Source organism: Erythrolamprus reginae, chromosome 2 (genome assembly GCF_031021105.1).
Source record: "Erythrolamprus reginae isolate rEryReg1 chromosome 2, rEryReg1.hap1, whole genome shotgun sequence".
NCBI lineage: Eukaryota > Metazoa > Chordata > Lepidosauria > Squamata > Dipsadidae > Erythrolamprus > Erythrolamprus reginae.
The window spans coordinates 12,628,908-12,654,345 of NC_091951.1; the positions used below are offsets into that span (position 1 = coordinate 12,628,908).

The window sequence follows — 25,438 nt, forward strand, 5'->3', positions numbered from 1 at the left end:
TCAGTATCCCAAGCGGGGCCTCCCGAGTGCAGGATAAACCAACATGATCCTTTCTCGGGTTCTCTTGATGTTGTTGCTGCTCTGTTGACACCAAGACTGCCTTGCTTTTTGGCAGCTCCACCTGATCCCCCTCGCCCCTCCCCTCCCAGGCCCAGAGAATCCGCTCGCTTTTCCTAGCCTCTCCCCCCAGTTCTGCCCCTCCCCACAAGAGGCGGAACCCCTGGAAGGGGATTTCCTGATAGAACTTTCGCTTTCCTCACTGGCCAGTTGCGCCTGGACGTCTGCCTAGCAACAATGACGACATGGGGAGACATTTCTTCTACTGGCTGAGCTTGCCCAATCGCCGCCTTTTCCTGGATTGTTGCATTGCTGGTCACACGGGGCGAGTCTTTGTTTGCCTGCGTCTCCAGAAGGGAGTGGGGTTGAGGATCGGAGCAGGATGGCTCTGCGTAATGCGCCCTTCTGGCTTCTGGTGCTGCTGGCGGTCGCCCTCCGGGACAGCTGCGAGGGTGAGTCCCTCTGGGGCCTTCGGGGGTTCCGGCCCCTTTTTCTTCCACCCCTAAAAAAGTTGATTCCCAGAAATAGAATCCTGATTCGGTCCTCTTTCTGGTCCGCTACCCCTCTCCCCCTTTGGCCACTTTGAGATTCGGTCCCAAAGAGTTGAGGCCTCGAGGGGATTCCGTTGCCTCTGCCCCCACCCGCCCCCAGGAGACCCCTCTGGGAACAGGACAAGGGGGCCCCTCCAGAGGTCAGTCAAGTCTATCTGGGCGCCCCAATCGCAGTTCTTTGCCCCCCACGCCCAAAATGGAAGTTGTCGGAAAGTGGCGTTTGCAGAGGATCAGATCAAGAATTTCCTGGCTGCCTCCGCCCAACCCCTCCGCCTGGATCCTCTTTCCTGCCTTGGGAGGGGCTTTGGGGCTCTTAGGGGCTTCTGGTGCTGGGAAGACTCGGCTGGTTTCTCTAATGCAGGGGTCCCCAAACTTTTTACACAGGGGGCCAGTTCACTGTCCCTCAGACTGTTGGAGGGCCGGACTATAAAAAAAACTATGAACAAATCCCTCTGCACACTGCACATACCTTATTTTAACATAAAAAAAACAAAATGGGAATGTACTATTTAGAGGGAAGAAGTCTGAAATTCATACATGTTTATGTTTTGTTTTTAATTTTCTTTTGTTAACATCTGATTGGCTATACAAGGTTTTATTGGTTTATAGAAAAATGTATAAAAATATTTATAGAAAAATATATAAAGAAGGAAGCGCTTTGGCATAATGATTAATAAGTTAGAAATATAATTGGTGTTGTACTTTTTGAAGGAACATTAAGGAGGGAACTTAATTAAAAGAAAAGTATGTACCTGGATGACAACATTAGAAAAAAACCTTTTGCAACTTTTTTGATGATTGATATTAGTTACTGACAAAATACTGCATTTTATTCAGGGAAAATTAGATGGTACATTGTATTGTTTGGATGTATGTTGAGAGAAAATTTTTAAAAAATGTACACCCCCCCCAAAAGTCTTTCCTTCCTCCGCCCTTCCATTCATTTCATTCTTCCTTCCTTCCTTGTTCCCTCCATTTCTTCTTCCTTCCTTCCTTTTCCTGCCATTTCTCCTTCTTTCCCGCCCTCCCTCCTTCCCACTTCTCTCTTCCCTCTCCGTTTTTTTCCTTCTTTCTCATTTGTTTTGTTTCCCTCTCCCTCGTTCTTTCCCTCCATCATTTTCTCATTTCTCTCTTTTTCTCTCTCACATTCCCTCCCCCTCACTTGTTTTCTCTCCCTCTCTCTCTTGATTTCTTTCTCTCTCTCTCCTTTTCTTCTCTCTTCCTTCCTCTCTTCTTTTTTTTTTTCTGCCCTGCAACACGCCGCGGGGCAGTCGGCTGCAAGCAGAAGCTCCCAAGACGGTGGCACCGACGTCGGGTCGTAGTACATTGCTGGCGCTGCGCTGGGCATGGGCACGGGGCTGGCACTGGCCCGCTGGCTGGCCCAGGACAGAGGTGCCAGCCCCATGCCCAGCGCAGCGCCAGCAATGTACGGCGTCCTGCAACACATCAAGCCGCCGCCGGCGGTGCCTTGCAGCCAACCGCCCCACCACCGCCTTACGACTACTGCTGTGCCCTCCCGCTTGACCCACGCTGCGCCACCTTCGTGGCTTGCCCTGCTGCCCCGCGCCCACCAGAGCTCCCGGTGCGGCCGAAGCGCGGGGCGGAGTAGGTGGCGGCGGCTGCTTCAGGCCCGCCCCCGAGCTGAGCTTCCTTTGGCTTCCTTCGAGGCAAAAGCTGCAAAGTTCACCTGCCGCCTCGAAGGAAGCCAAAAGAAGCTCAGCTCAACGAGGACCGGCTGTTGGTCCCTTGAAGCTGCCGCCGCCCACTATGGAGATCCCTTCGCCCGGACGGAGGCGGCGGGTTCAAAGGACCAAGAGCCGGTCTTTCTCGGCGCTGAATTGTTGCAGCCTCAGCCTCCGGGCGAAGGGATCTCCTCAAGCAACGCAGCTCCGAAAAGGCCCGGCTCTTGGTCTCTTGAACCCGCCGCCGCCTCCGTTCGGGCGAAGGGATCTCCGCAGTGGGCGGCGGCAGTGGCAGCTTCAAGGGACCAAGAGCCGGTCCTCGTTGAGCTGAGCTTCCTTTGGCTTCCTTCGAGGCGGCAGGCGAGCTTTGCAGCTTTGCCCCGAAGGAAGCCAAAGGAAGCTCAGCTCGGGGGTGGGCCTGAAGCAGCCGCCGCCGCCTACTCCGCCCCGCGCTTCGGCCGCGCCGGGGCCAAGTAAGCCAAGGCTAGGCCCGTCGCCCCCGGCTCCAAGCGCGGGGCCTGGGCGGCTGGCAACCATAGGGAGGGCCTCCCCGTCGCCTGGCCGGGACAGTGTAGCCGTTAACAATTTAGTGCGCAGGGGTCCTGATGGCTTGTTTACTGCCCCCTCCAGACGCTCTTGCAGGGCTTCCAGGCTCCCTGCGGGGCAGCAAAAAAGCAAAAAAGCAGCACTCTCCCGTTCTCTCTCTCCCTCTCTTTCTTGCTTTATTTTTCTCTCTCAGTCCCTTTCTATGTCTCCCTCTTTCTCTCTCTCCCTCTCCGCAGCAGACCCCCCCAACACCAAAAGTGCCCAAACGCGCGCAAACCTCACCGGTGCAAAAAAAAAAAAAAAAAAAAAAAAGCGGCACTGGAGGGACCAAGACGGTCTGCAGCTGAGCGTCTGGAGGAGGAGGCGGAAAGCCAGGGGGCGGGGAGGAAAGCAATTGGCTAATTTCTTTCTCAGAGGAACTGTTGCTGCTCTGCCATAGGGTGCTTTCCTCCCCGCCCCCTGGCTTTCCTCTTCCTTGCCCCCGCCAGACGCTCAGCAGCAGAGTGGAGGGGAGATTCGGGAACTTAGTATATTATATATGGTAAAATCTTGTACGCTGCTGCGGGCCGCATCCGGCCCGCGGGCCGTAGTTTGGGGACCGCTGCTCTAATGGGATCGTGTTTTGGCAGATGCCGGTGTAGTGGATCAATCCAGGTTAAAGTTGTCCTGTGAATACAGCAGGATAAGTGTCTAGAGAGAAGCTCTTCTTAATAATCTTCCTCAAGATCCCTCCTTCCTGATTGTCACTTTCTCCTGATCTCCCCCATCACTTGGTCCTAAAATGAACCCCAATATCCCAGAGCTTTTTTTGGGATGGGGCAGGCAGAGATTTGCCCCCCAAGAGTTGCAGAAGCTCCCAACATGGGACATCTTCTCCTTCTGAAATGGCCTGTAACCCTCCCCCCTCCTAAAACTCACCCCGTCTCTCTAGGGCCCATAAGGGATGAGTCCATGGGCTGTGTGGGGGCCACACTTTTGGTCACTCTGCCCTACCAGATGAACTCCCTTTTCCAAACTGAGGCCTAAAAACCCATTGTAATTTTTTATTTTCTGCTGCAATAGCTATGCTCTCCCCTCCTCCAGGTCCTCCTCTCCATTTCTCCCCGGGCCTTCAACGGGCTCCTTTAGGCATGGAAAATATCGGAAGGGAGACTTTGATCCCGTTCGTCTCTCTCTCAGCCCAACCTGCCAGCACAGCTCCCGGCTGAGGAATTCCCACACTTAACCGTTGGCCTCTTAACAAGGGAAAGAAATCTACCTCAAACGACCCTTTCAGCAGCCAAACCGTCACTCAACCTTCGCTCCACCCCCGCCCTGTCTGTGGGAAGCTTTACTAGTGCGGCAGCGCCTCCCGTGGCCACTGCGAGAACGGCGCTTCTTTTTTACCATTTGATTTCTCAGAAAAGGCAACTGTCGGTCGGCGGATCCCATTGGCTCCCATCAGGGCATCACGTGCCTTCTGTGGGAGGAGTTTCAGAGTCCCCGCGCTCGAGACCAAGAGTCTTGCATCCGCTTCTGGGTGTTTTCTGCGTCTTTTTCCCTTCCAACCGCTGCTGCTTTTTTTTTCTAATTCTCCTTTGCAAGGCAATACCTGTGCACGCCTCCTTCCGACTAAGCCTTCCGTAGTTCAGTGGAGTTTACTGCCAAATCAGTGGGTTTAATAATTGCATTCTCCATCCCTTTCAACCTTCCTTCATCATCCTTGTGGGTCCTCTCTGCAGTCTTTCCAGGGTCTCAGCGTCTTTTTTGAATCGTGGAGACCACAATTAGAGCAGCATCCTAAGGGGGGGAGGCCTCACTAGTGCAGGATAAACCAGGACGATCACTTCCGGGTTCTCTTGATTTTCTCCCTCGGTTAATGGAGGCCAAGACTGCGTTGACGTTTTTGGCAGCTCCACCTGATGGCCACTTGGGAGGGGCTGTGCGGGGTCTCCCCTCCCCCCAGGCCCAGAGGGATCCCCCTCCCGCCTTTTCCAGCCTCGCAGTTCCGCTCCTCCCCACAAGAGGCGGAAGGCCTGGAAGGGGATTTTCTGACAGAACTTTCGCTTTCCTTTTCCCTCCCCTCTGGCCGGTTGCGCCTCCACGTCTGCCTAGCAACAATGACGTCACGGGGATATTTTTTTCCTACTGGTTGAGGTCGGCCAATCGTCGTCTTTTCCTGTATTGTTGCGCCATTGATCACGCGGGGCGCCTCTTCCTCCGCCTGCGACTTCAGGAGAGCGGAGCGGCGCTTGCGGGTGGCGGCTAGGATGGCTCTGCGCCCTGCGCCCCCCTGGCTCCCGGTGATGGTGGCGGTGTCTCTGCTACGGGGGAGCTGCCTTGGTGAGTCCTTTGGGGGCTCCGGTCCCTTTTTCTTCCAGGGAATCTTCCTCTCTCGCTCGTCCCCAGAAAGTTTAATCCCTGAAGTAGAAACCCGATTCGGTCCTCTTTCTAGTCCGCTCCCCCACCCCCTCTGGCCACTGATTGGGCCCCAAAGCGTTGATGGCACTCGGCTGCCCCTCCCCCAGGAGAGCCCCTCTGTTGACAGGACGAGGGTCAACCCCCCGGATGTCAGTCAAGTCTATCTGGGCGCCCCAAGCGCAGTTCTTTCCCTCCCCCAAAGTGGAGGTTGTCGGAAAGCGACGTTTGTAGGTGATCAGGTCAGATGAAGAACTTCCTGGCTGCCTTCGCCCAAGCCCTGCGCCTGGATCCCTTTTCCTGCCTTGGGAGGGGCTTTGGGGTTTCTGGTGCTGGAAGAACCCGGATGGTTTCTCTAATCGGATCCCTCTTGGCAAATGCTGGTGCAGTGGATCGATCCCGACTAAAGTTGTCCTGTGAATACAGCAGGATAAGAGTCTGGAGAGAAGCTCTTCTTAATAACCTTCCTTCCTTCCTCATTGTCAATTTCTCTTGATCCCCACCACCACTTGGTCCTGAAATGACCCCCAATATCCCCAGAGCTTTTTTGGGAGGGGGTCAGGCAGAAATTTGACCCTCAAGAGTTTCCTTCTTCCATTGCAGAAGCTCCCAACATGGGACAGTTTGCAAAAGTAAAAAAATATTTACAATGTATTATTTATTCTTTGGTAATGGGGAACTTGGGGTGTTCCTGACTGTTTGCTCTGAGAAGTTATCAATACAAAAGACATTAAAAAAGGTTGAGAGAAATTTAACTATTAAATAAGCTGCTTGGAGGTAAAAGGAGAGAATCACCTCTGGGTGGGGACCATGAAATGAGCCGCTTGCTTGGACACAGACAGGCCCAGACTCACCAGCCCTTCCTGACCGGAGGCACAGTCACGATTGTCAGGATGCCAAACCTATGCAAACCTGTGTTACAGTCACACTTGTCATTTCTGACTTGAGGAGGGTTCAGGATTGTGAGTTACATCCACACGTTTCTCCTCTCAGGCAGACTTCAGCCTTGCTCATTGCTCATTGCTCAGCCCCACAAGGGGAAGAAGCGGGTTCTGGATCACGGAGGGTCCAATCTGATCCATTTGGATGATGAAATCTCCCCAGAGCATGAAGTGGATCTGGAGATCCCCAAAAGCTCTGAGCAGCCCCTGGGATTGTGGGGAGGAGCAGGAATAAGGAGGCCCAGGCCTTTGACTGTTTATTTCCTGTGTAGACGCAGGTTCTGCCCAAATAAGTCCAGTGAATGATCCTGAAAGTGATCTTTAAAATATTTGATGCTCTGGAAGAATTTTTGCCCTGAAGAGCTTTCAGAATAGACACCAACAAAGGGGCTTGGAGATTTCCCAGGCGTTTCTGGGGTGAGGGGAATTCTGGGAGTTGTAGTCCACACTGAAGCCCAAGTGGCTGAGTTAGAGAAACTCTCAGTTAAGACTTGAAAGTCCCTGGTGGATAATTGAGATCCCCGACAGCTTCTGCACCAGAGACAAATTCCTTGTGTGTCCTTGTGTGTCCAATAAAGAATTCTATTCTGTTCCATTTTATATCCTATTTTATTCTTATTCCTATACACACCGTCCTCCCAAGTTGGCTGACAAAGTTCAGGATCAGCTTGAAAAGAGGAAAAGTGTCTGCCCCCTCAACCTCTCTGCCCCCTCAACTTCTCTGCCCCCTCAACCTCTCTGCCCCCTCAACCTCTCTGCCCCCCCAACCTCTCTGCCCCTCAACCTCTCTGCCCCCCCAACCTCTCTGCCCCCCAACCTCTCTGCCCCTCAACCTCTCTGCCCCCCAACCTCTCTGCCCCCCAACCTCTCTGCCCCCCCAACCTCTCTGCCCCCTCAACCTCTCTGCCCCCTAACCTCTCTGCCCCCCAACTTCTCTGCCCCCTCAACTTCTCTGCCCCCTCAACCTCTCTGCCCCCCCAACCTCTCTGCCCCCTTAACCTCTCTGCCCAACCTCTCTGCCCCCCCAACCTCTCTGCCCCCCCAACCTCTCTGCCTCCCCAACCTCTCTGCCCCCCCAACCCCTCTGCCCCCTCAACCTCTCTGCCCCCCCAACCTCTCTGCCCCCCCAACCCTTCAGATCCTCCAGAAGATGCTCATTTGTCTCTCAGTTTCTCTCACTTTCCACCCTCTTCTTTCTCTCCCATCATCTCCCCCTTCATTTTCTCCACCTCTTCTTCCTTCTTTCCAGACCTGGGAATGGGGCCTTCTGTGCCCCATAGAGCATCAGGGTCCTTGACTGAAGCCCCTCTGGGTCCCTTCCAGGCGCCTCCTCCCACTCCCTGAAGTATTTCATCACCTCCATCTCGGAGCCCAGTCAGGGGCAGCCCCACTATGTCGAAATGGGGTTTGTGGATGGTCAGGTCTTTGCTCAATACGACAGCCACAGCCAGAAGCTGCTGCCTCGAGTCTCCTGGATGGAGAAGGTGGGGAAGGAGGATCCCCAATACTGGGACAGAAACACCCAGAGATTTCGTGGCCATGAGGAGGCATTCAGAGGAAACCTGAAGATTCTGAGGAATCGCTACAATCAGAGCGAAGGTGAGTGATGGGTCAGGTGGCTCCTCCTCTTCCTCCAAAGGGAAGATCTCTGGCTGAGCAGAAAATGCAAAGAAAGGATCCCCTCACCCGACATTCCTGGGTGGGGAAAGGGAGGGAAAACACTGGTCAGTTTAGTTCAAGTGTCCTTCCAGGTGGTTTTTCCCTTAGATTTGAGAGTTCCTGGCGTCCTTCCTCCCTCTCAAGCCCAAACAGGACTAGAAACATTTCAGGATTTCCTTTTGGTTTTTTCAAAGATTCAGTTTTCTTTTAAATCCATGAATCTGGTCACTTGAAGTCTCAATATCTTCTCCAGGGCCTTGCAAAGACTGTGGACTTCAAGCTCATTTCAAAGGCCAATAACCCTTCAGGTGTCCAGATCAGACTGGGCCACTTGCTGCTGTTGCTGAGGAAAATATTCCTTTGTGGCCCTTCAAGGCTTCATTCCCACATTGCACTAAACCATGGTTTGTTTCTGGTTAGACCAAAGTGGGAACCGGCCCTTGTGTCTTGATACTATTTGTGAACATAGTCCAAGATTTATGGTCATAGGGATCCCTGCAAGCTTTTGTGTAGATCAATCAGATCCTCTTTGAGACCACCAGATTCTCTTTTTTTTTATTAAATAAATTTTTAATTTTTTATTGTACATATAATACATAATATAACATAATATACAAACATAAAACAATGATCGTAACCATCGAGAACGACCGAATGGCGTGTCGATTGACAAGGTACAATTTAAAAACTAGAAAGGGGGAGGGGAAGAAGTAAATAGGAAGGGGGTGTAGAGAAAGAGAGAAAAGGATAGAAAGAAGAGAGAACGTAGAAAGGATAGAAAAGATATAGGGTTGGCGAATGTCCGGGGGAGCTGTACTGAAAACGGGAACTGTTTCATATTACATTAGCTTGTTATCATAATTCGGTTTATTTATCGAGATTGGTTAGTGCAGGTGTTAAGTTGATCAAATTGAAGAGATTTTATAAAGCAATAGTAAGGATACTGTCGATATATCTATATAGTCTCTTAATTTTATATTAAGTATAAAGTAGCTATATACCGGATTTGTAATTAGTCGAGCTTATATGTAACATATCATTCTTATGGCATGTTATTTTCGCTCTTTTTTCTTATCCAATTATAAAAAGGATCCCAACAGTTATTAAATGTATCCATAGTTTCGTTTCTTACTATTGTTGTTAATTTCGTCATCTCTGCGCAGTATGTAATTTTTTTAATTATTGCTTCCTTTGGGGGTATCTCCTCATTCTTCCACCACTGCGCAAAGGTTAATCTAGCTGCTGTTGTTAAGTGAACAATTAAATTCGTTTGGGATTTAGGTAATTTTTGCCTGATAATGCCCAACAGGAAACATTCAGGGGTTTTTTCTATTGTTAATTTAAGTATTTCTTCAATCCAAGTTCCAATTTTATTCCAATAGGTTTTAGCTTTTGGGCATTGCCACCATAGATGAAAATAGGTGCCTATTTCTTGGTGGCATTTCCAACAATAAGGTGAAAGTTTATTATTTAGTTTTGTTAATTTAATCGGAGTAATATGCCACCTGTAAAACATTTTAACTAAATTTTCTTTATAGGATGTGGCAATAGTCAATTTATAATTCCTGCTCCAGAGTGTCTGCCACTCCTCTTCTTTAATTTCTTTTTTGAAATCCATATTCCATTGTTTTACATTGATTTTTGTGTTAATATTATCCAATTCATTATAGTTTAGGTAGCAATAGAATTTTTTAATTAATTGTTCTTGGGCTTCTGTACACAATTTGTCTAACGGTGCATTTTTGGTTATACAAGGGTTACTTTTGTCCTTGTTAAATTTGGTTTGTATCTGTAAGTATTCCCACCACTCCGTTTTTTGACCTAAATTTTCCAATTCTATTCTTGATCTAATTTCCCCGTTAGAATTTAATATATCCTTGTACCTTATTATATTATTTTTTTTATGGAAATTAGGATGCACATATGCTTCTAATGGGGCATACCATGTAGGGATTCCTTTGTAAAGTTTGAACTTAATTTTTTTCCAGGTAAGTATTAAAGATTTTCTAATCAGATGGTTAGTGAAATATTTATGGGTCCTCGGATTCTCATCCCAAAGATAGTAGTGCCATCCTAACTGAAGGTCGTGACCTTCTAAGTTAAGTAATCTGGTGTTAGCTAGGCTCATCCATTCTCTCATCCAAGTTAGTGAAGCGGCAATATAGTAGTCTTTCCAAATTGGGAGTGCCAGACCTCCTCCTTCTTTTCTATCCTGTAGGTACTTTAGCCGAATTCGAGGGCGCTTGTTCTGCCAAATGAAGTTACTAGTAATTTTATTCAATTTTATAAAGAATTCTTGTTTCAAATGAATTGGGATTGTTTGAAATAGGAACAATATTTTGGGCAAAATGCTAAGTTTTATAGCTGCGATCCTCCCAAGTAGGGAGAGTTGTAGATTTTTCCATTTCAACAGGTCGAGTTGTATTTTATCTATTAGTTTATTGTAGTTGTTTTCTTTTAAACTGGACACTTTATTTGTCAAATTAATGCCTAGATATTTGATTTTTTTAACTATTTGGATATCAAGTTTAGCTGTTAAGATACCTTTCTGCGGTTCTCTCATATTTTTAGTTAAAATTTGAGTTTTAGTTTTGTTTATTTTAAGGCCTGCTGCTGTGCCATATTCTTCTAGGACGGCCAGTAATTTAGGTCCTGATGCTAAAGGTTCTTCAATGATAAATACCAGGTCGTCCGCGAAAGCTTGTAGCTTAAAAATTTCATTTTTGCATTTTAGCCCTTTTATATCCTCCTTTTTTCTAATGATTCTAGTTATGTAGATCAATCAGATCCTTTTTGAGACCACCAGATTCTCAATCCCTCTTTGCAGCCGGAGATCCAGGCTCCTGTTCCCTCTCTGGGATCCCTTCCTTTCCCCCAAGAGGAACAGCAGAGAGAAAGATGGAAGGATCTCCGTCCCTCTGTTTCTTTTTCCATTCCTCCTTCTCTCCGTCTCCCTTGGGATCCTCTGCTGCCTTTTCCAGATTCCCTTTTCCTGGGAAGGTTCAGGGACTCCGTCCTGGGGGGAGGGGAATGCAGGGAGGGAGGGGGAGGGAGGGGAGGAGGGAGGTTAGTGATGGGGGGGCTTCCTTTCCCTTGTACTCTAGGGAGGAAATGGGGGTGTCAGTGCCTCTGTCAAAGTCCCTGCAAGAAAGGGGGCAGCTCTGTCTATCTTCAGGACTCCAGAAACCATCCTCCTGTCTCTCTTTTAGGCCTGCACACATTGCAGAGGATGTATGGCTGTGAGCTCCGGGGAGACGGGAGCAAAGGAGGGTTTCAGCAGGATGGCTATGACGGGAGGACCTACATCACCTTCGACAAGGAGACCCTCACTTGGGTGGCTCCCGACCCCCAGGCCCAGATCACCCAGAGGAAATGGGATGGTTTACCAGGATTGAATCAGGGAGAGAAGGCCTACCTGGAGGAAATCTGCATTGAGTGGCTGGAGAAGTACCTGTCCTATGGGAATGAGATGCTGCTGAGGACAGGTGAGCATCTGAATGGAGACTGGACTTTCCTCCTTTATGGCCGGATCTCTTGGACACATTCAGCCCCTTAGAGTCCCTGGTCTGCAGCCTGTTTTCTCCCTGGTGGGAATCCCCCCTCCCCTTCCAGCCTCTCTCCAGGACACGGGAAGCCCTGATTGGTTCTCACTACCAGGCAGCCATTCAGTGGACCAGGAAATGCAGCCTCTGCCTGGCAGGTGTCTGGGTGGGTCAGGCAGGAAAAGCCCTTGAGGGTGTCCAGTTCACTGCCCACAAGGAGGGAACCATTTGGGGCCATTCAGTGAAATCCCCATTACCCAAACTGTAGTCGAGAGTGGTGGGCAGCCTTAATTACCCCCCCCCCCCAATTAACTCTGCTTCTCCCGACATCCCATAGGGGGCTCCCTCCCTGCCTTGCACCTGATGGTCCACCTCCCATCCCCACCACTAGAGGGCTCCACGTCTACCATTAAGAAGGCATTATCTGTGTCCCAACTGGGGAAAAAGGGCCAGGGATGGGGGGTTCATTACTTTGCAGGGGGGTTCAGTGGGGAACAAACTTTCTGTTTTTCTTTTAAGTCTCAAACAGGTTCCCACAATTCTCAGTCAGCCTTTCTCAAAACAACCCCCTCCCCACCTTCAGGAACCCCCCCTCCCCCCACAGGGGGACTCACATTATAATCTTTCCCTGGGATTTTTTTATTAATTTACTATCTAGAACACCCCTCCCCCCTCGGTCTCTCCCTTCCCCCCTGGGGTCCTTGATCCCTCCAGGATCAGCTGCATGAGATTAGGATCAATTTGGGAATCCCCCTCACTGATTATCACCAACAGCCCCTCCCTGCCTGGGGAAGAGGACCCCCTCTCTCTTCCATTGGCTTCAATCTCTCTCTGTTGTCCCCCCCCCCTTTTCAGAGGCAAAATCTCTTTTCCAAATTGACCAGTGTGAGATTCCCTTTGATCTCTCTTCCCCTTAAAATTGGGGTTGTGTCCCTTGGAAAGAGGCCTGGAGCAGCCTCAGATTCAGGGGAGCAGAAGAGGATGCAGAAAGTAGAGAGAATCTTCTGTGTTGTGGCTGTTTTGAGAGGGAACCTAAGAGACCATCTCCACTCTCCCTCCCCTGAAGGGAGCAGCCCAAGATCAGCCAGAGTCCAAAGCAGACAGAGAGGAATTTCCTTGGACCCTCAATTTGCTGCCGGAGGTTTTTCAGGCTGAGTCCCTGGGAAGGACTCAAAATCAGGAGTTCTTGTGGTTGAGCGTTTTCCAGATTCGGAGCCTTTCCCAAAACCCCTTGAGATGCTTCAGGTGTGGAGGGGGAAATAGGGGGAGAGTTTCCTGCCCCTGATCTTCTCACCCACCTTTCAGTCTCTGGAGGGGCTCAGAGTCAATTCCGGTGTTTCCGCAGAGCCTCCAGTGGTGACGATGAGCAGCAGGACGGAGGTGGAGGATGGGATGGAGACGCACGTCTGCCGGGTCCACGGCTTCTACCCCAGGGAGATCGATGCCTCCTGGACGAGGGACGGGGAGGTCTGGCTGCAGGACACCTTCCGTGGGTTTCTGGCCCCCAACGCGGATGGGACCTACCACTACTGGATCAGTGTCCAGATCGACCCCAAAGAGAGGGGCCGCTATCGGTGCCGTGTGGATCACGACAGCCTGCAGGATCCTCTGGACTTGGAGCTGAAGGGTGAGAGGCTGCAGGGAGGGAAAGGCCGGACTCTTGGGCAGCCTGGAGGGGGGTGAGAGAGAAATCTGACCCCAGGTGTGTCCAGATGTGAACATACCTCAGCTTTAATACATTGTTTTTTCCAGTGTTTGAGGTTGGTGAAGCTGCAGGGACCTAGATCATAGAACTGACTTCAGGGGATAGAAAGGAAACTACAGAATCCCATCACAATACTTGGCCGATCCTGATGAAATGCCCTTAGATCCTCTCTTAGGCCTCCCATGGTTCTTCCTCCCAGCAGAAAAGCAGCAGTTACACTGAGCACCAGAAATAGATTTGCTTTTGTTTACAATTCCTAAAGTGGAAGAATCAGAAGGAGTCTGGTAGCCCCTTTTCTGAAGGCAGATTTTGGCTGGACTGATGGACATCAGGAGTCAGAAAATAGGCTCCCACGTCTGAGCTTTTTCCCATCAGAGACTGACAGGGTTTCCTGCTATAAAGGTCAAAAGGTCACTCTGTGTAGCTGCTCTAAGAAAGAAGTTGCACATTGTTTTATGATACGATATGTGGATTCCTGAGGCTCAGCATAAAACCCAAGGGAAAAAGCCCCCTCTCAAAGAACTCTGCAGATGCTCAGAAGTGTCCCAAACATACACCAGATTTCCAAAATTTCAAAATTCAAATTCTATTTTTAAATTGATGATTGTCACCATGATACAGGAAATAATCAAATTTAATTGCTCTTTCTCCCAATTCAGAACCCACTGATTCAAAATCCAACCTTGGGCTCATCATTATCGGCTGTGTTGTTGCTGCTCTGGTTGTGGTGGGTGTGTTTGCTGGTATTGCTGGTATTGTGGTATTCATCAGTAAGTATTTTTTGGTGGGGGAGGGGTGATGGAAGTAATATGGGGAGATTTCCCCCAAGTCTTTCCCTTTGGGGAGCTCCTTCTGAGCCTCCTTCTGTCCTGTTGTCCCAGCCCTCTTGGGGAGCATCTGAGATCTCAGCCTCTTGCTGGGACTCCAGTCTCGGTTCAGCTGAGTCTGAGATTCAGGCAGTCTGAGGTTCTTCTGAGTCGGGAAGAGGCCTCCCAGTTCCTCTGTCCCCCTCAAAGGCTTTGATCAAAGAGCAGCAGAGAAGGGTTTCCATGGGAACCTCCCTCCCCTCCCAGCTGCTTCCCCCAATTCCCCTCCATCCATCTCGGAGGCAGCAGGTCTCTCTTGGGGCAAATCAGGAGACACATTTGTATTTTGAAGATCTTTCTGTCTTTATTGATGGGACAAAATGACTGTGAAATATCTCCTATGGAGACAGAGTTTGGATGATCTCTCCGTAGAAGATCCAATGTGTCGCAGTGGGTAGAGTGCAGTACTGCAGGCCACTAAAGCTGACTGCTAGATCTGCAGGTCAGCGGTTCAAATCTCATCACTGGCTGAAGAGTGACTGAGCCTTCCATGCAGGGGTGGGCTACTACCCGGATGGGGCGTGTTCTGTCTGGGTGCCCCCAGACTTCAACACCAACTGGAAAAAACAGCCAGACACGCTGGTAAAAACAAAGGCACTTTATAATTTGAAAAATAAACACAGAGAAAAACCTGTTCTTCCCAACAGGCAGGGTATGAGACTTCACAGCAGAGTCCTGACGGCCAGACAATACAGCAGACTTCTTGCTGGCACACCCACCACTGTAGAGAATAAGACCCACACCTTTTCCCCCCAAGGTTTCAGTATTCAAAGTCACAAACCAGAATTCCAAGACGCCAAAGATCACAGCCAGGTCCCAGGACTCCCAAAGATAATACTCCACAATACAGGAAGGATGGGTCTGCCTTTTCAGCCTTTCCGGAGAGCACCACACCCAAACCCAGCTGTTGCCTCTTTAGTGCTGAAAGTACCTGGCTAATTGTCCCCTTCGTTGTGTTGCTCTTCTCTGCCGGAGATCGATGATTGCTTGTGCATTTTCATCTAAGGACTCCAGGCTGCTTGCTGGGGAGAGTTCCCCCTCGGGGGACTCTGGCTGTCCTCCCTCTCCCTCAGCCTGAGATTCCTCCTCCCCGTCTGCCTGAACCTCCTGTTCCTCATCCTCACCCTCTGAGCAGGAAGCCGGCAGAGGATCAGCCGTTCCCTGAGGGGCCTCAGACGGAATCACAACAGGGCGGAACGCAGTGGGGTAGCAAAACTGGAGCTCCACCCCAGAGCACCCAATTTGCAATCAAAGATGCTTAAAGAAAATGCCGGGTGTCCTGCATAAGCCACGCCCACAGTGTGGTAGTAAAAACGTTGGTAGCCCTTCACTGCGTCCATCCTTCCCAGGTGGGGAAAATGAGGACCCGGATTGTGGGGGCAATAGGCTGGCTCTGTCAAAAAGTGTTATTGCTAACATGTTGTTGTTATAATTATAATAATATATATTATGTACATATATAGTTTATTCTTTCGAGCTCTCACTGATTTTTGTCCTTGCAGAGAAACGTCAGGATGGCTACAGAGCAGCATCAAGTGAGTGACTTGTCCTCTTCCATGTAGTCTCCAAAGGCTCCATCACTTGAGGGGTCTGTGTGTGTGTGTGTGTGTGTACTGTCTTCCTCTTCCTCCTAAGAACCAGGCTGGGGCAAATGGGCTCCCTTTTCATTACAGCCAGGCTGTTTTTGGGAGTCCTCAAGGAGAAACATCTAGAAGGAACCTTCAAGAAGGTGAGAAGATCCAGCTGGTGGAAGGTCCCTCTGACTGAGAACATGCTCTGTTTCCCAAGCAGGCAGAAGGGAAAGGCTTGGCCAAATGAGTGAGAAGCTCCATAAAATTAGACCTCAAAAGGGGTCATATTGAGGGAAAAAGAGCTTTGGGGGATGCCAGCTGGATCTCCTCTTGGTCTCCCATCACAAAGCCTCCCTAAGTAATAACTGGTTAGAAAAAGAAACTTTGGATCCATCTGTGTCTTTTAGGTCAGTTCTGCCTTCTGGCTTTGTGTGATATACATACAAATTTTAAGAATATTTCTGATGCCTTTTAGCCAAAGCAGTTTGGTCCAAACTCTCTCCATGTATTTGTGAGTCTTTGATTGTGTGTGAGAGAGAGAAAGGGAGGGAGAGAGAAAGGGAGGGAGGGAAAAGGAGGGAGGGAGAAAGGGAGGGAGAGAGAAAAGGAGGGAGAGAGAAAGGGAGGGGGAGGGAAAAGGAGGGAGGGAGAAAGGGAGGGAGAGGGGAAAGGAGGGAGAGGGAAAGGGAGGGGGAGGGAAAAGGAGGGAGGGGGCTGGGGTCAGAAAGAGCTGAGCTTCTCCACCTCTAAGCCAAGAGAGAGACTTTCTCACCCTCTTTTTCTTTCCTTCTTTTCCAGCAAGTGACAAAGGATCCAGCAGTTCAGACCAGGGTAAGTGGGAGGGAGCGACTCCTGCTGCTGCATCAGCCATTCTGTCTCTTTGCAAGACTTTGTGGGGATGGAAAGAGGGAAAGGCCCTCTGAGTCTGTTTCTGGTGGAATAATAATTGGAGCCACTTTGGCTTAGTGGTGAGGGCACCAGGTCAAGCCATGAGTTCGAGTCCTGCCTTAGGCATGAAAGCCGGCTGGGTGTCACAAAATCCTCTCTCCTCGCACTGGTTCATTCTGCAAAGGAGAAGGGAAACTCTCCCTGTTGGATTCAGGCAGGGGAATTCAGGCAGCCTGGAGTCTGCATGGTGGAGCCTTGACCCCCATTGGAGGAAAAAGCCCTCAAGTCTTTGAGGAGAAATAGAGAAACCATTTGCAAAGCCACGATCCCTAGTGGTTAGAGACTCTTCTGGTGGCAGAGCTGAGACCTGGCTGACCCTGCAGGGGGGTGGGGCTCCTGTCTCAGAGATTACCTCATCTGGGTTTAATGTTTGGCCCCAAGTGAGAGTCCAGGGCAGAGGAAGTGGGGTACAGTGGTCATCTGAGAATCTCTTTTGGCACTTGGGCTTTTGAAACATAGAAGATTGACAGCAGAAAAAGATTTCATGGTCCATCTAGTCTGCCCTTATACTATTCCCTGTATTTTATCTTAGGATGGATATATGTTTAAACCAGGCATGTTTAAATTCAGTTACTGTGGATTTACAAAAGAAAAGGATTTAGGGGTAGTGATTTCTGAGTCTCAAAATGGGTGAACAGTGCAGTCAGGCGGTAGGGAAAGCAAGTAGGATGCTTGGCTGCATAGCTAGAGATATAACAAGCAGGAAGAGGGAGATTATGATTCCCGCTATATAGAATGCTGGTGAGACCACATTTGGAAGACTGTGTTCAGTTCTGGAGACCTCACCTACAAAAAGATATTGACAAAATTGAACGGGTCCAAAGACGGGCTACAAGAATGGTGGAAGGTCTTAAGCATAAAACGTATCAGGAAAGACTTAATGAACTCAATCTGTATAGTCTGGAGGACAGAAGGAAAAGGGGGGACATGATCGAAACATTTAAATATGAGAAAGGGTTAAATAAGGTCCAGGAGGGAAGTGTTTTTAATAGGAAACTGAACAAAAGAACAAGGGGACACAATCTGAAGTTAGTTGGGGGAAAGATCAAAAGCAACATGAGAAAATATTATTTTACTGAAAGAGTAGTAGATCCTTGGAACAAACTTCCAGCAGACGTGGTAGATAAATCCACAGTAACTGAATTTAAACATGCCTGGGATAAACATATCCATCCTAAGATAAAATACAGAAAATAGTATAAGGGCAGACTAGATGGACCATGAGGTCTTTTTCTGCCGTCAGACTTCTATGTTTCTATGTTTACCAACCACATCTGTTGGAAGATTGTTCCAAGCATCTACTACTCTTCCAGTAAAATAATATTTTCTCATGTTGCTTCTGATCTTTCCCCCAACTAACTTCAGATTGTGCCTCCTTGTTCTTGTGTTCACTTTCCTATTAAAAACACTTCCCTCCTGAACCTTTTTTAACCCTTTCACAAATTTAAATGTTTCGATCATGTCCCCCCTTTCCCTTCTGTCCTCCAGACTATAGTTTTGCTTCCCAGGTTTCTGGTTGTGACTCTTTGTTTCTGACTTTGGGCTCACAGGACCAGTTGGGCCTGTTGCTACTGAACCAGCCTCTCTGATGCATGGCCACCTCCCTGCCTCAGCTGCTGGGGACCATCTCAGGGTTGGCATGGAGTTGCCCAGGATTATGATTCTCCTGGGAGACTTCAACCGGCCATCCCTGGGTTTGGCCTCGGAAGCAGCCCAGGAGTTCATGGCCTCCCTGGTGTCTCTGGGTCTCTCCCATATCGTCCTGGGTCTGATTCGAGACCCCAATCACACACGGGACATGATCTTGTTGTCAGACCAAAGGCAACATGATCTGATGGGGGAATCTGGTTTTTATTTATTGTTTTAAATGTTCTACATGGCAGTTTATTGAATTTTACTGTGAGCTGCCTAGAGTCACCTTAATGAGATATTTGGGGTGGAAGCTTAATTAATTAATAAAAAGTTTTACTTCCTCTGAGAAGTTTGTGAAGCTGAAGAAGTTTAATGGTGAAGAGAGAGATTTGTCCTCCTCACAGGAAAAGACATTGATTCATTCTGTGTCTTTCTCTCCAATCCAGGGAGCAACCAGGCCGTTTAGCAGCTCCCCCTTGCAGGTAAGTGCAGTGGTAGGGGCCAGGGGGAGGCAAAGGGAGGGAGGGGAGGGCTTTGGAGTCCAAGGACCAAGTGGGGGTGAAGATACTTTGGAAGTCCCTCTTCTCTCTCCTATTCACAAACACTGGAAGGGAAGGGATTTGGGGGAGGGGGCTCGGGGGAGGGGTCTTCCTGCCCCCAAACTCTGATCCTCTGGCAGCTCTCAGGCTCTGTGACTGTCTGGATCCAACTAACCCTTGGATACTTTCTCCTTCCCCTTCGTAGTGGACACTCCCAGCATAAAGAGAGAGGAAGGAAGATGGATCTGCCTTCTCCTGAATTGGACCAGACTCTTAGGAGACCCTGCATGCTGGATCTTTCGCATTGCTTTCATCATTGAATCAGTAACATTTTAAATTTATGATTGAAGAGCAGAGGAGAAAAGAACATATTACGTGTTACTAATTGTTGGATCAAAAGATTTCAAATTGGATTTTGTAGATAATAGTTTATAATAGATACTGTAGGTTGCATAACCCCCTTAATGGGCTTCTGCTGATTATTCTTAGTGGATAAAGATTAGAGGTTAAAGATTTTAGAGATGCGTTTATAGAGAATGGAATGAGGAATAGGATGAAGAGTTTCTTGGTTTTACTTTAAGAGAGATTTCTAAGTTGTTAATTTCATGATGCTTGTGGCCAATAAACGTGGAGGTTTATTTCTTTTTTCCCTTGTGTGTGTTTTATGTTTAATGTAATCTCCCATGAAACTATTACTGTGTGCTTTCTGAGATTTTTGTCACTAAAATAGTTGATGCAGTTTTAAGTGATTATTGCAATTAGTTGAGAGTTATAGGATAACACCAAATTTGACAAATAATCAGTATGCAGAGTGTAGCGTTTGATACTTATTTTTTATAGATTGCCATTTATGGATTTTCATGATTTAGAAAAATGGAACGTGAGATCAATTGCACTGTCAGGCTGCTACCTCCACATATATTGTAATTTTGCCCAAATTGTTTTCTGAAAATAAATGATTTCTTCTACTCTTACCTGAGTTGCATGTCTGAGGAGGTTTTACCCTTCTTGTCAATCAGAGACCCCATTCCAATTCCATTTTGAGTGGGAAGAAAGGGAGAAACTAAGACAAAACTTGGAAGGAGGGAGAACTTGGAGGGGGGGGCTCCTGAGGGGAGGAGGCAGCCATTTTGTTCATGTGTCTGGATGTTTCTCTACAATCACTAAGGTGATCTGTAAAATGGCTGCTTGCTCTTGGCTTTGTGGGGGCAACAACAGAGGCTGCTCTTCCCTCAAATCCACCCTTGGCTCAGGCTGTTGACCAAGTGGCTGGTCTTTGAGCCTCATCCAGGGGCTCTTCAGGAGACAGGGGGTTCAGTGACCAGTCATAGGTGTCCTGGTCCCCTTGCAGAAGGGCAGCTTCTCCTGCTTCTGGGAGATCATCTCTGGGCTCCTCGGCTGCCTAATATGATGTAGTGGGGGAACCCTGATTGATGGGAAAATTGTCCCCCATATTACAGGGGATACTTTGGGGGCATGGAGTGAAAAGGGTGGGGGTCTTCCCTCTCCCTCCCTTTCGACTGGCCATCTTTGAAAGCTTAAAAGGTAAACTTGAAAGCACTTATTCATTGAGCCACCCCGAGTTTTTGGAGAAGGGTGGCATACAAATCTAATGAATTGAACTGAATTTTTGCCTCTTCTACTGATTCAAAAGTTTTAGAAATTTATGTCTTAAGTAGAATATATGACTGCCCAGCTAACATAAGAGGCTCTGGTCAGCCAACACAATAAAAATATCAATACAAGAACCAAAATCCTCAGAGAGGGGGGGCATCAGGGATGGGCCACACCCCAGAATGCGGGAACCACCGTTCCAGTGGCAGAAGTGGAGCGTGTAGCCTCCCTCCATTGCCACCAGGCATCCATGCACCATGCACGTGCAACCGGTGTCATTCTGGCGATTCCGGCGTGGTTTTTGTGCGTGGCCTGCCTACTGCTTTCCCGTCCCACTGTGGGAGAATAAAACAGGCCATGCAGCTGGAGCTCGGACCCTGCATGGTGGCCCATCTTCTCAGCAGGAGAGCAGTGCACTCAAGGTAAGGCCGGCAGCCGGGCAGCGGCACAATGGAGCAGACGGGAGCCAAGCGAGTGACCAGATGGGATGAGCAATGAGGTTAAGCGGGAGAGTGGATGGGATGAACGGAGCGGACAGACCGCTTGCACCACAAGAAGCGTAGTAGGATGAGTGGCGGCTGTCTACTTACTTGCCAGTTTCTGTGGGTTTGGTGCTTCTGCGCGAGATTTGGTTTCTGCACATGCGTTCTGGTAGTGCCAGGAATGGAGGCCCACCGCTGGGTAGCATATAAATCCAATAAATAAATAAATAAAATAATAAATAAAATACAATAAATAAAATGCATGAAAGAAAAATGAGCACCAAGGATAAACCAGTCAGCCACAAATGTATTCAATTTAGTCTACAGGGAGTCCTCGTATTACAACGGTTCATTTAGTGACTGTTCGAACTTACAGCGGGATTGAAAAATCCTACTGCTGCTGTGTTTCATTGATCTGACAGTTTTTCACCCTTAGACCCGTTGCAGCATTTTTGTGGTCATGTGATCAAATTTTGGCTGCTGGGCAACTGGTTCATATTTATGACGGTTGCAGTGTCCTAGTGTCATGTGACCCTCTCCTGTGTCCTTTTGACGAGCAAAGTCCATGAAGGAGCCAGCTTCACTTAACAATCCTGTTACTAACTTAACAATCTCAGTGATTCACTTAAAAACCGTGACATGGGGCAAAACTCACTGAATAAAAATTTCACTTAAGAGAAATGTTGAGCTTAATTCAGATCGTAAATCAAGGATGTACCATGCTAGAAACCAGGAGTGAGTTCAAGTCCTGCCTTGTCCCCTCCTGTGGGAGGAAAAGGAAGGAGCAGCAACCTTAAGACATGAGAGCATCTGGAAAGGGAGGAATACAGCTGGCTACTCGGTTTTGACCATCAAGCTCTAGGGCAAGACTTAAAAGTCCTGTTTGAATGACATATTTAATTTCCTCACAAGGATCTCCGTGCATTTGTTGAGGGATGGACCGTATGTACAGATGAGGCTGGGACAGTGGAGATAGGACCCTGGTGTGGGTGTAGTGGACATGAGAGTGAGGAATATGAGGCTTCCGGTTTGGTGGAGATCGCGGCGGGACGTGTCTGGCAGGGCTCTGCCAGGCGAATCCTTTCTACCCCCTCCGAAGGTCGCATTTGCGATCGGATCGGGCCCGGATGGCCCGATCCATGAACAGGGGGCTCTCCTCTGCCCGAGGACCCATCGCCAGGACTCCGGAGGCAGCGGTTCGCCCCGCAGCTTCGGAGACGGGAGAACCGCTCCTCCTTGACTAGGAGGACCGGCCAGCGCTTTCTCCCCTCACTCAGCGGGAAGAACAGAATCAAAGAAGCGAAAGTATAAATATCTACATCTACATTGAAAAAGAATATAGCAGAGAAAGGACCTAAGGTAAAAATCTCCTTGTGTTTCGTGTTTAAAGCCAGAAGATCGTAAAAGTTCCAAGTAAAAGTTTTTTTTTCTCTAGGGCGAAAGTGAAAGTTTTCTCTTGTTTAAACCCATCCGCAAATAACAGCCGGATCTAATTCTTTTTTTCACTTTTACTTTTCCATCTTGAACGTGAACTTTGGAACCTATAAAATAATTTTCTGACTTTATGGTTTAACAAAATAGTTTAAATTTGACATGACTATTTAGAAAACTTTAACTGCTAAAGGAAATTCCTAGTGATGACCAGAATTTGTTGCTGATAGATTTTTAAAACCATAATGTTCTGGACTTAATTTCTGAAGCGGAGGAATACAGTCTTGCTGCCTTTTTTTTTTCTTCTGCTGTTCTTTTTTACAATATGAAATAACTTAATAACTATGAACTAAATGGAATCTAGAAGAGATTGAAATCACTTCTTTTTTGGATTACTTATTGTTGGATTAACCTATTTGGAATACTTGCTGAGCCTTTTGGATTATTTGCTGACACCTTTTGGATTATTTGCTGAGAACTCTTTGGTTTAACATCTGCCTGCTGCACCGAAATTAACTTGACTCCATCTTGGGATCTGTTTCTTTGTTCTTTGTTCCTGTCTTGAACTTGGAAAATAAACTGACTTCATTTTGAACACAAGCAAGCTTTGGATTTGTTTTACTCTTTGAATTTTGAATTGACATCAAATATAACTTTATCCTTTGAGATTTGGATTTTCATCTTTACTTCCTAGCAAAACTACAGGATTTATAAGAAGAACTTAAGTATACAATACTGTGATTGTGTCTTTGAATAATTATCTGTTTCTTTTTTTCCCCCTGATTTCTCTTTGACTTTCTTCCCTATTTTTGGATATTTTTATTACTAGAAGAAGCTTGGTTTGAACTATATGCATTGTTAAAAAACCTTGGGTTCCTGCTCTATTCTAAATAGTTGAATTAAAATACTACCCCCCTTCCTTTTCTTTTTGAACAACTCTTTTTACTTCATTTTTTTTCCCTTCCCTTTTTTCTTCCCTCCTCCTAAAGTTTCCTTTCCAATTCTTTTTCTTCTGTTTTTTATATATAGTTGACATTCCTTCCCTTTTTTTACTTTTTGTCTTCCTTTTACTTGAAAAGGCACCTGTTTTTCTGTTCTGTGGCACTAAATAATAATATTTCTTTTTCCTTGTCTTTCTTCTCCTTTCTTTTTTTTTTTGAATTCTGTTACTAATTGAATTGTTATTGAATTGGTATAGTCATATTATAAGGGAAACAAAATATATTGAACAGATTTGGAATTTATAGTAATTTCTTTTCCTTTTCACTACATATAAAATTGAAACTAACCTTAAAATTTGAAATAGTGGATTCTAATTTGATAATGTCCCACACCTCAACCCTTGTTAAAACAACCAAAAAACAAACTACACCAACTACTCTATCTCCACAAGTCTCACCGCATTCTTCTCCTTCGCATCAAGTGTTAACCATGTCTACTAAAGACAAAGACAAAGACAAAACAATGCAGTCCAATCTTGCAACTATACATGAGACTTTGAACACTTTGAAGGACTTCATGGTCAAATCACAAGAAGACGCTACTCAACAAAGAGAGGCCATAAAGGAGGAGGCAACACAACAAAGAGAAGCCATAAAGGAGGAGGCAACACAACAAAGAGAAGCTATAAAAGCTGACTTGGCAGAATTCAAAGTGGAGATGGCCCAAATGAAAGCTGATATGGGTGAGATGAAAGACCAGATAAAGCAGATCCAACAAACACTTCAAGAAAGTGACGACCGAGTTAAAAAAGTTGAAGAACAATCTGATAAAAATGAGAAAAGAATGGAATATCTTGAAGGGAGAGCCGATGAGAGATACAGAAGATATGATGAATCTATTATCCAACTGGAGATGCAACGAGCTTCGTACGGACTTCGATTTCAGAATATAAAAGAGGAAAAAGATGAAGACTTAAAAGTGACTATGGCGGAAATTATTGGAGCTATACTTCAAGAGGACCCCATAGCTTTACAGAGAGAAATCGATGAAGTTTACAGAATCTCGAATAGCTATATCCGTCGGCACAACCTTCCAAGAGAGATACATATTAAATTTACAAGAAAGGCGTTGCGAGATGAGATACTTCACCATTCAAGAAACTCCCCGCCCCAACGCCAGGGAGTAGAAATAAAGATACTAAAGCAAGTTCCAAGAAGTGTCAGAGAAAACAGAAGAGATTATCACTTTCTAACAAAAATTTTGATCAAAGAAAACATTACTTACCGTTGGCTTATTCCACAAGGACTTTCTCTGACATGGCGTTCTACAAGGTACAAACTGGAAAATGTAGAACAAGCCATGTACTTTCTCGAACAGAGTGGTTTGGGCCACTCCGACTACGCAAGTAAGCAACAAGTGGTCCAACTACAACTAGTTCAACAGCAACCAGGGGAAAAATTACCAACTCAGCAAGAAGAAAACCTGGGGGTAACTGCCCAAGTAATAGAGCAGGACCAAGGTGCTAGAAGAGTTCAACCTCAGCGAGAAACCAAAAAACCCATTAAATGACAACGAATAAAGACTTAAAAATCTTCTCCGTAAATGTTAATGGACTTAACGAACCAAGAAAAAGGAAGCAAATTTTTTCTAAAATTAGAAACCAAAATGCCCAGATTGCAATACTACAAGAAGTTCATATTAAAAAAGATAACCAAAAATTACTGTTGAATCCCAAAATTGGAAAAATGTATGCTGCATTAGCAGACCAAAAAAAAAGAGGTGTAGTGATGTATGTCAAGAATTCTATAAATTCCAAACAAATATATAAGGATAAAGAGGGTAGGATATTGATTGTACAAGTAGATATTGAACCTAGACCTCTAGTGGTCGTTTCTATTTATGCTCCCAATGAAGACCAAATGACATTTTATAAAAATTTACACCAAACAATAATAGATTTAGCTATTGATAATTTATTGATAATAGGTGATTTCAATGCTATTGCGAATAGACAATTAGACCACTCAGGAGGGGGAGGTAATAAAAAAGGGGGAAAAGGTAAAAAAACAAGAAGAAATTTGTTACCTAGTACTTTTCAAAAAATGAAAGCGGAATTACTACTAAGCGACATTTGGAGGGAAAGACACCCTCACAAAAGGCAATTTACCTTTTACTCCAATCCTCACAAAATTTGGACGAGAATTGACATGTTATGGGCACCAAAAACGGTGGCAGAACAAATAAGAGAGGTCGAGATAGACGTTAATACATGGGCTGATCATAACCCAATAGTGGTCTATATGACGATGAACAACAAACAGAACAACTGGCGG

General features: G+C 47.0%; 1 protein-coding gene across 5 annotated transcripts; it reads left to right on the plus strand.

Moving 5' to 3' along the window:
• Positions 1–377: 377 nt before the first annotated feature.
• On the plus strand, positions 378–19,610 carry LOC139159718 (BOLA class I histocompatibility antigen, alpha chain BL3-6-like). Of its 5 annotated transcripts, none has more exons than XM_070737067.1 (10): positions 385–509; positions 7,498–7,773; positions 11,043–11,318; positions 12,721–13,002; positions 13,740–13,850; positions 15,449–15,481; positions 15,620–15,675; positions 16,316–16,348; positions 18,544–18,579; positions 18,842–19,610. In XM_070737067.1, exons 1-10 carry the CDS (start codon positions 440–442, stop codon positions 18,857–18,859), a joined length of 1,191 nt encoding a protein of 396 aa, XP_070593168.1. In that variant the 5' UTR covers positions 385–439; the 3' UTR covers positions 18,860–19,610. The 5 variants fall into 5 exon arrangements, with proteins under 5 accessions (XP_070593170.1, XP_070593168.1, XP_070593171.1 ...); XM_070737066.1 differs by lacking the exon at positions 385–509 and adding an exon at positions 5,028–5,158; XM_070737069.1 differs by lacking the exon at positions 15,620–15,675 and having other exon boundaries at positions 378–509.
• Positions 19,611–25,438: the final 5,828 nt, after the last annotated feature.

Bases quoted from the DNA above. Each gene is read 5' to 3' on its own strand.
- LOC139159718 (XM_070737066.1), top strand. From the start codon at position 5,086: ATGGCTCTGCGCCCTGCGCCCCCCTGGCTCCCGGTGATGGTGGCGGTG. The intron at 7,774-11,042 runs GTGAGTGATGGG...TCTCTCTTTTAG, and splicing joins TCGCTACAATCAGAGCGAAG to GCCTGCACACATTGCAGAGG. The intron at 11,319-12,720 runs GTGAGCATCTGA...GTGTTTCCGCAG, and splicing joins TGAGATGCTGCTGAGGACAG to AGCCTCCAGTGGTGACGATG.